At 55.1% G+C, this 9,342-nt stretch overlaps 1 protein-coding gene across 2 annotated transcripts in view; it reads left to right on the top strand.

Moving 5' to 3' along the window:
• Positions 1 to 9,342, top strand: part of TRIM62 (tripartite motif containing 62) — a 32,462-nt gene continuing 23,120 nt past the window's right edge. The window contains exons 1-2 of one of the 2 annotated variants that reach the window (XM_067725365.1): positions 1 to 71; positions 509 to 1,033. In XM_067725365.1, the coding sequence (XP_067581466.1) occupies positions 626 to 1,033 (408 nt within the window). In that variant the 5' untranslated portion in view covers positions 1 to 71; positions 509 to 625. Of the gene's footprint in view, positions 163 to 508; positions 1,034 to 9,342 lie in introns of both variants that reach the window. The other variant, XM_067725366.1, reaches the window with a different exon arrangement.

The following is a 9,342-nucleotide window of genomic DNA, read 5'->3' as shown; positions in this document are numbered from 1 at the left end:
CTCAGGCTCGGCTGGTTCCGGGTTGAGAGGCTGGCGCTCGGACCGGAGCAGTGGCCGCTGAGCCGGCGGGGGTAAGGGGCCGCGCGGGGCCGGGTCTTGGGGCCGGGATCGGGCAGCTGAGCGTGCTCACAGCCCTCCTCTCCTCTGCCAGGCACAGCCGAGGTGAGGCTCTGCCGGGCTTCCCCTCCCCCTGAATTCCCCATCCCCAGCTTCTCCCCCTCCCCCCACCGCACCCATACCGGTATTACAGCCCCCCAAGGCCTCCGCCCCCCTCCTAGAGCCCCTTCTCCCAGCACACATCCCTTCTGACTGCCCCTTTCCCGAGAAGCTTCTTGCTAGGTGCACCTTCCCTCAGACACCTACGGCTCCCTCCCTCCAGCACCCATCGCTCCGGGTCACCCTCTGCCTCGAGACCACCTTCCTGGGCTCGCTTCCCGGGTAGTCTCTACCCCACACCTCTTACTCGCGCTACCCCACTCCCAGACAGCACCCATTCCTTCTCCTGTAGCTCCTGCTTCTCCGGGCCTGCTCCCCGCACCCATCCCTAGGTGCTGTCCCCGACAGCGTCGCGCTCTCTAGCCGGCCCCCTGCATCTCGGGGGACCCTCTCCGCCGTCCCCGGCGCCATGGCGTGCAGCCTCAAGGACGAGCTGCTCTGCTCTATCTGTCTGAGCATCTACCAGGACCCGGTGAGCCTGGGCTGCGAGCACTACTTCTGCCGCCGCTGCATCACCGAGCACTGGGTGAGGCAGGAGGCTCAGGGCGCCCGCGACTGCCCCGAGTGCCGGCGCACGTTTGCCGAGCCCGCGCTCGCGCCCAGCCTCAAGCTGGCCAACATCGTGGAGCGCTACAGCGCCTTCCCGCTGGACGCCATCCTCAGTGCACGCCGTGCCGCGCGACCCTGCCAGGCACACGACAAGGTCAAGCTCTTCTGCCTCACGGACCGCGCGCTGCTTTGCTTTTTCTGCGATGAACCCGCGCTGCACGAGCAGCACCAGGTCACGGGCATCGATGACGCCTTCGAGGAGTTGCAGGTGAGCCGCTTGGCGGGCCTGGGGCGGGGGCGGGGCCGGCCCGGGGGCGGGGTCAGGGTTGGACCGCAGGCAGGGCCCAGTCAGAATTGCCATGGGGCGGGGCCGCCGGCAGGGTCAGGGCCCTATCAGAATTAGGACGGGGCGGGGCCGCGGCGAGGAGGCGGTGTTGAGGGTGGGGCCTTGGGCAGTGCTCACCAGGCGGGGTCTCAGAGAGACCTGAAGTGGGGGGTGGGGGGGTCCATAGTTGGGGAGAGATCACCAATGGAGTAGAACGGCAGAGACAGATGAAATCAGAGCTGAACCAGGTACCGCCTGGACAAGGTTAGGGACGGAGCCGAATCAGAGCTGGGCAAGGGCAGGGCCACTGTAAGGGGTCATGGGGCTGGACCTGGAGACAGGACCCACGTAAGAAGGGTTCAGGACTGAGTTGGAGACAAAGACACAGATGGGGAATGGGACAAAGTCGGGGCTAGACAGGAGGTGGGGCCGCCATCCGAGGATGAGTTTGGACTATACGGAGTAGCTGAGCTGCAGGCTTTGGGGCATGATGACCCGGGGTTCAATCAGGTATGCATCAGGGCCTGGGGAGCAGTACGTGGGCTAGATCGCTCTGGGCAGGTCAGGGTTAAATCTAAGAGAGGGTCTAAATGAGTGTCAGCAAACTGCTGAGAGAGCAGGTTTTGGTGCCAGGGGCTAGGCCAAGGTGTATGAGGGGCTAAGGCTGGGATCAAGTTCAGATACTGTAAAGACCATTCTGGGTTTAAATCACAGTAGAGGCCAAGTTGAGAGTGAGGACAGGACTTAAAGACTCAAGATTTGGAGAATAAGGCCCCGAGGTGAGGTGATTCAAGAAAAGCGAGGGAGGTGGACCTCTAGAAGTCTCCGGGGACTTTTGGTGACCTCCTTAGCTCTGTCACCAGCATCAGGAACTTGAGGACTAAATGAAACAGTACATGCAGGGTAACCTGAACATAGTCAGCCTAGGACTGTAATTGGTCTCCCTTAAGCCTTCCTGTCCTCACGGACTAACTCCTACTCAACTCTCAAAGCCCTGCTCAAATGCCCTCTCTGTGTAAGCCTTCTCTAAGCTCCACTGGCCAAAACAATAGCATTAGAGCTGCATCTTCCCAATCTTTGTTAATAAGTATAATGTTTTTTAAAAAAAACAGTGTTCCAAGATTAGCTACATTTGGGATATATAGTATATTCTCTATACCCTCCTTGGAGGATTCTCAATGTACATTTGCATATTAAAGGCTTGGAGAAATCTTGTAGCAAAGAAACCCATTTTGCTGTGTTTAATAAAATGATTCCCAAGGTTACTTGAGCCTGGAATCTTTTTCTCAAGCTAAACCATTTAAATCTAGTAGCCCCGTGTATTTGGCCTTGGGATACCAGGCTAGCACACAGTCCCCAAGAGAAGTCTCTCAGTCATCATATCTATGGCCTCAAAGCCTGCCACAAGGCCTGGCCCACAGTGAACATCAGTAAAGGCTGAATGAATGACTAGTCCTGACCTGAGCTGGCCCAGGCTGTGAAGCCTTCAGAAGAAGAAGGTTTTTGGCTCCTTAAGCAGGAGCGAAATAACTATTTTCCCTGTTGTAGGGGGTCACCCCCCCCCCAACTTATACATGAGTCTCTGTGAGCCAGCCTGCACCAGCAGATGCCCTGGCCCTATTAGGAGAAATGACTCCATGTTCACCTTACCCGCTCCTTGTCCCTTTAATCCCCAACCACCACTGACTCCCTTCCAGTTTGGCTGTTTGAGGATGGAGAGCAAGAGTTGGTGCCTCTGGGAGCTTGCACAAGATTGGCATTGACCGTCCACCCCCAGAGCCTCTTGTAAACCGGGGTCAGGCACTGGTATCCCCATCTCCCCGTCTATGAAATCACATAAACAGGGAAGAGGAGAGAAGCTTGGACAGGACTAGGTGCAGGTCATGAGTTTGAAGGGACTCTGTCTGAAACCATCTGCCCAACCTCTTCATTATGTAGATGTGCAGACTGAGGTCCAGAGAGGCTATGTGACTTACCCAAAGCCACACTGCCAGACAGTGAGAGCACCGGCCGGGAAAGCTCAGCCTGACCCCGGCTGGATCCCACCCTTCCTGCTCACCCCCTCCTCTCCCTGTCTGACTTGCTAGCTGGAGAGAACTCTGTATTCCAAGGCTTGTTCCCCTGTCCGCAAACCAGGAAATCCAAATTATTGTGTTGTGGTTTTTTTCAGTCCATTCCATGACCTGGGGCAGGCAGGAGAAAATGAACATATATTTTCCCCAAACGTTACTGAAACACTGTCATTCCTGGGTGAAAAGAAAAAAAGGACTGCCACTCACTTACCCTCTAGTGTACTGTCCTGGGGTCAGTCACACTTGGGTTCCAAACCTTCCTTTAGCACTGTCTGTGTAATCAGCACATGGAAGCCTTGATTCTCTCGCCTGTAAACCGGGGTCAGGGTGATTCTTTCCTACCAGGATTTTCATGAGGCTGACCTGAGATGAACCTGTGTTGAGATAGATGCCTGGCACTTGGTAGGGGCTGGATCGGCAAGTGCTCCCATTCTTTCTCCTTCTACCTCTGAGAACTCATGTGCCCAGCTGGGCAAATGCCCAGAGCTGCCTCTCACTTGAGCAGGAGGCCTTGCTTTGGTGCCTCCTTTGGGCTTGGCAAGAAAGTAGCAGAGAAACATGCCTCCCCCTGGAGAAGTAAGCTCCTGGGTGAGGTTCAAGCCACTCCCCACCCTCCCCACCCCACCCCCTCTCTTCATGGGGAAGTGGGGCTCATTAGCTAGTTATGCACTGGAAATGAGGCTGAGCCTGGCCATCACACCCCTTCCTCTCCCAGCAGCTGGTGGTTTGTCCCCAGGGCTCCTGGAGCCTTGGACCCCTCTCCTGGAGAATAACAGACTCAGAGCCGGCAGGGCCTTGCAGATCGCCTGATACAAACTTCATTTGACAGATGGGGAAATGCCCCGGGGCAGGGGGGACCTTTCCCAAGGCCTTGAGGCCAGAGGAGGCTACTCCTCCTCACACCCGGCTGCTTAGCAGTTGGCCTGGAGCTTTTTTCATTTATTATAAATCCTAGAGGCAGCAGAGCAGAAAGGTGAAAGGCTCTGGCTTTGTATTCAGGCAGCTCGAATCTTGCACTCCTATTTTCTGGCTGTGTGACCTTTGGGAAGTTCTTTATCATCTCTGAGCCGCAGGTCCCTCGTTCACAGCATGGGAATAATGGGGTTGAATTAAGTAAGACGACATTTGCAAGAACTTGGTACAGAACTTGACACATAGTAAGCACTCGATAAATGACAGCTCTAGTATGTTACATCGTATTTGGCACTATTGACATTTGGGGCCAGATAAGTCTTTGTGATGCAAGGCAATCCTATGCACCGTAGGATGTTTCGTAGCATCCCTGGCCTCCACCCACTGGATGCCAGTAGCACCACCCACCCCAAGCTCTGACAACCGAGAATGTCTCCAGGCTTCATCAAATGTCCTCCAGCGTCAACGTCACCCCTGGCTGAGAACCCAGGCCTACAGAAATCCTACTCAGCTTTCCAGGCTCAGCGCAGATATCACCTCCTTCATGAAGCTTCCCCTGACCTGCCAGGCAGAATCGCTTTGTACCCCAGATTCCAATACTGGGGTCAGATCCTGGCATCGTCACTGGTAATCTGTGTGTCCTTGGTCAGATCACTTCACTTCTCTAAGCCTCCACCGGCTCATCTAGAACGTGGGGATAACATGACCTTCCTGGGAAGGATGCTGTAGGGGTGAGGGAGGCTGTATCAAAAGTGCCTGATGGGGCTTCCCTGGTGGTGCAGTGGTTGAGAGTCCGCCTGCCGATGCAGGGGACACGGATTCGTGCCCCGGTCCGGGAAGATCCCACATGCCGCGGAGTGGCTGGGCCCGTGAGCCATGGCCGCTGAGCCTGCGCGTCCGGAGCCTGTGCTCCACAACGGGAGAGGCCACGACAGTGAAAGGCCCGTGTACCGCAAAAAAAAAAAAAAAAAAAAAAGTGCCTGATGCTGTGCCTGGCACACAGCACACGACAATTTTTAAATATCTTTATTTTTTCTGATTATAAAATTAACATAATAAACAGAGCTATATAATGTAAAAGTTAAAATCCCCCATAATTCTACCCCTTGGAAAAACATGGTCTTTTTCTTAAAGATTTGCTTTATAGTTCTACAGAATTTTTGTTGTGTAAACGGCATGTGAGCATGTTTTGTGTGTGTGTGTGAGTGTGTGTGTGTGTGTGTGCGTGTGTGCATGTACCTTCCCTTTTTTTTTCACTGCTGAGCACTGGACCATAGAGCAAAGAGGATGGAAGGAGCCCCATCTCAGAAGGGTTTGGGGGCTTCTCGGCCAATACTTACTGAGCCCTAGCCCACTGCCTGGGACTATACTAAGCGCTTTTCTGATATTGCCTCATTTAATCTTCATAACACCCTGTTGAGTGGGTACTGTAATTTATTCTTTTTACAGATAAGAAAACAGAGGCTCAGAGGAATTCAGTGACTTCTTTGGTCACCCAGATGGTAAATGGCAGGGACAGGATTTGAAGCTTAGCTAACTGGCCACACATGGCCTCGGAGCCGCCTCTGAGGGCTGGGTAGTTGTCTCCCCTGCACCCTGTCTGTCTTTGTATTTCAAGTGTACTCAGCACAGGGTCAGGCTAAGGACACAGTCTGCCCGTGCCAGCTGATGCACCGAGGGCAGGTGCTGGCTGTCATCTTGCTCAGGCATGGCATCCGGCTCTCTGGCCTTCTCAGCTTCCTAACCTCCAGAGGAGGGATTGGATGCAGTCCCAGCCACCCTCTCCAGGTCTCATGTGACCACTGGAGCCCTTCCCAAGGCCTCCTTCGTGCCAAGGGAGACAGCAGTGGATCAGCCTGGGATGGGAGCCCTGAGGAGTTGGGCATAGGGATTCAGAGACGCTGAGGCAGCCACACGGGGAAAGAACAGAGCTGGGGGACTGGATTCAAATCCTGGTGCTGGCTTCTTCCAGCTGAGTGGAAGGTGCTGCCTTCTCTGCACCGTTTCCCAGCTTGGGAAGTGGAAATAAGAACAAAACTGTCCACTTAATGTATAAAGAGGGAGAGGGAGTTGCTGCCTATCCAGAGACAACTGATGTGAAGGTGCTTTATTTTGTGCTGTGGACAGGGAGGCAGCCAGGTTGTCTGTGTCCTGGGGAAGTGGCCTCTGATGTTACTTTTCCCAAGAGAGGGCAGGATTTGTGTGCAAAGAGCAGCCTCCATGGGGGCGAGGCTGGCAATGGGTCAGACCCTGGGCTGCTGTTAGCATCTCTACTTCCCTCTTCACAGGTGTCTGTCAGTCAGCAGCCAGGAAAGCCTGTTCATCCAGGACACCTTGGCTAAGCACAGGCCACGGTGTCAAAACTCAGAATTGAAGTTGGGGCCGCAGGATGTTTATTTTCTAGAGAGAAAAGGATCTGGTAGGAAGTGACAACAGAAACAGTAACAACCCTAAAAAAAACTCTAGTCAGAGGGTATTGCACCCTTGTTATGTGCTAGGTGCTGTTACGGGCATTGAATCCTCACAGCAGCCGTTTTCCCTTTCCCTACTCCCCCAGTGGGGCTAGGATCAGCCCCATTTCACAGAAGAAAACGTTGAGGCTCAGAGGCTCAGTAACTTGCCGAAGGCCACACTGCGAGCAGGAGGCAGAGCTGGGATTCAGACTCACGTCTGCCTGGCTCAGAACTCAACCTCCTCACCAAAACCCTAACTGCCTCAGGGAGCATCCAAATGGGGAGGTACCTCAGAAACCATCCACTTCCATCCTCTCCCCACTTTACAGATGGGGAAACTGACTTGCCCGAGGTTGGTCCAGAGCCCAGCTCCCTGGAATCTCAGTCCAGTGCTATTTTCACAGCATCATTTACCTTGCGGACCTTGAATTCTGCTTGAACACTGGGGCAGGTGTGGAGGATCTGGAGATGGTTCTATCTTGGATTCAGGGATTCATTCAATAATTTCTTCAGTCAACATTTCTGCTGTAGCTAACTGAGGGCCAGGTCCTGGGCCCAGAAGAGAGTAGGACAAGCTTGACCCTGCAGTGGTTCTTGGGGGATAGGCCCAGAAGCCGCAAGGTCATGTCCTAGGCTCCTCTGGCCATACGTCAGGGTTGCCCAGGTCCCCCTGGAGCTGACAACTGAGCTGAATCCTGAGAGCAGAGAAAGGAAACGTTACAGACAGAGGGAGTAACAACATCCACAGCCCCACTGCCTGGGTGCAGAGAGTGCCGGGGGCAGGCACCCTTTCTCGTTTAATCCTCACAGCAGCCCTAGGAGGTGGGTCTCATTGCCCCTTTTTTTTTTTTTTTTTTTTTTTACGGTACACGGGCCTCTCACTGTTGTGGCCCCTCGTGTTGCAGAGCACAGGCTCTGGACGCGCAGGCTCAGCGGCCATGGCTCACGGGCCCAGCCTCTCCGCGGCGTGTGGGATCTTCCCGGACCGGGGCATGAACCCGCGTCCCCTGCATCGGCAGGCGGACTCTCAACCACTGCACCACCAGGGAAGCCCCTCATTACCCCTTTTTATACATAAGGAAACTGAGGCTCAGAAACTGTGCCTAAGACCACATACCCAATAAGTGTCGCTGAAGCTAGAACTCAGACTCAGATGATCTGAGTCAGCCAGGGGCAGGCATGGAGGGGAGCCAGTGATTCGTTGTAGCTGCAGGGGAAGGGGTGGGAAAGTGAGGCTTGACCAGCTCATGAAGGACCTCGAAGGTGCCACCCCTACCCAAGGAGCTTGGACTTGATCCTGGAGATCCGGGGGAGCCAGGAACAGGTTGGAGCAGGTGAGGCTGGCCTGGTCGGTGTGCACTGAGGGGCAGCGTGCAGGTGGGACAGGTGGGGGGCAGCCTGGAGGAAGGGGAGCAGCCATGAGGTGCTGCCTGCCAGAGACCGCGAGGCTCAGAGTGGACAGGGTTGGGGCTCAGAGGCAGAGAAGATGTATGAGAGTTCAGGTCTGTCGGGAGGACCAGGACATCAGAGGGCTGCGAGTAGAAGAGAGATTGGGGGAAAGGAGAAGAGGGGCAAGTTCAGTTTGCCATGTGAAGATTTGGTGTCCCCTTGGGGCAGAGAGGGAAAGAGAAGGCAGTAACTGGGCACGGAGAAGGGGAGGGGGCCTTGAGCACCTACTGTGCGCCACGTCATGCTGGGCCCTTCAAGGGTGTCATCTCATTTAATCCTCTTCGCACCCCCGCGAGTGACTCCGGTCCTCATTTTATAGATAAGGCTCTGAGAGGTGGACACTGAGAGGGGAGGAAATGATCTACCCAAGGGCACGCAGGCAGGATTCAAACCCAGGTTTTTCTGACACCCAAGTTTATGCTATTTCCACTGGGCAGCACTGCTTAGTGACCGGGGGTCGGGGGGAGAGGGTGTCGGTCCCTGAAGCCAGGGGAGATGGCTTCCGGCAACAGCTTTTTCCTCTGGGCCGGGAGAGAGATGGCCTTGTAGGAGGGGAGGTCTGGCCTTTGGGGCATGCGAGCCCTGGCTCTCTGTTCTCCCCCTCAGTGGCTGCCCGAGCCCCAGAGCCTCTCAGCTGACATATTTGCATAATTGTGTGCTTAGGTCTGCACCAGCCCTGAGTCTGACCTCTCTCCAGAGGGAGGGGTACAGAGCTATGGTTCTGCCCTCAGAAGGGCCCTCCTCCCATCCCTGATTCCTGCCCTGCCCCAGAGTTGATGGGGCCTGCTGCATCCAGCTTCCCCAGGCTGACCTCCAAGGCATCCTCCACCCCACCCACACTGCCCTCACCCCTGCTAGCCCCACTGGCCTTTCCAGCTTGTAACTCCATCCACACACCTGGCTCCCGCTATCCCCAACTGCCCCCCCCCCACTTCCTGTTCTCTCTACCTGGAATGCTCTGGCCCTGCCCTGGAGACTTGAAGTGACCCTGCCCATCCATCCATCCATCCATCCATCCATCTTCCCTGATCCTCCCATCAGAAATAAACTCTCACCAAGAAACTCCCACAGTTCTGAGTCCCTATTGCACATACAATTTTTTTTTTAATTTTTTGTTTTTGTCTGCGTTGTGTCTTCGTTGCTGCCCGCGGGGTTTCTCTAGTTGTGGCTAGCAGGGGCCAGTCTTCGTTGAGGTGCAAGGGCTTCTCACTGCGGTGGCTTCCCTTGTTGCGGAGCTTGTTGCGCGCCTAAGGCTCTAGGCGCGCGGGCTTCAGTAGTTGTGGTGCGCGGGCTTCAGTAGTTGTGGCACGCAGGCCTCAGTAGTTGTGGCTCGCAGGCTGTAGAGCTCAGGCTCAGCAGTTGTGGC

The sequence above is a fragment of the Pseudorca crassidens genome, chromosome 2 (genome assembly GCF_039906515.1).
Source record: "Pseudorca crassidens isolate mPseCra1 chromosome 2, mPseCra1.hap1, whole genome shotgun sequence".
In the NCBI taxonomy this organism is placed as follows: Eukaryota; Metazoa; Chordata; class Mammalia; order Artiodactyla; family Delphinidae; genus Pseudorca; species Pseudorca crassidens.
Note: the sequence above shows the minus strand (reverse complement) of the source record. Positions and strands in the feature narration are given on the sequence as shown.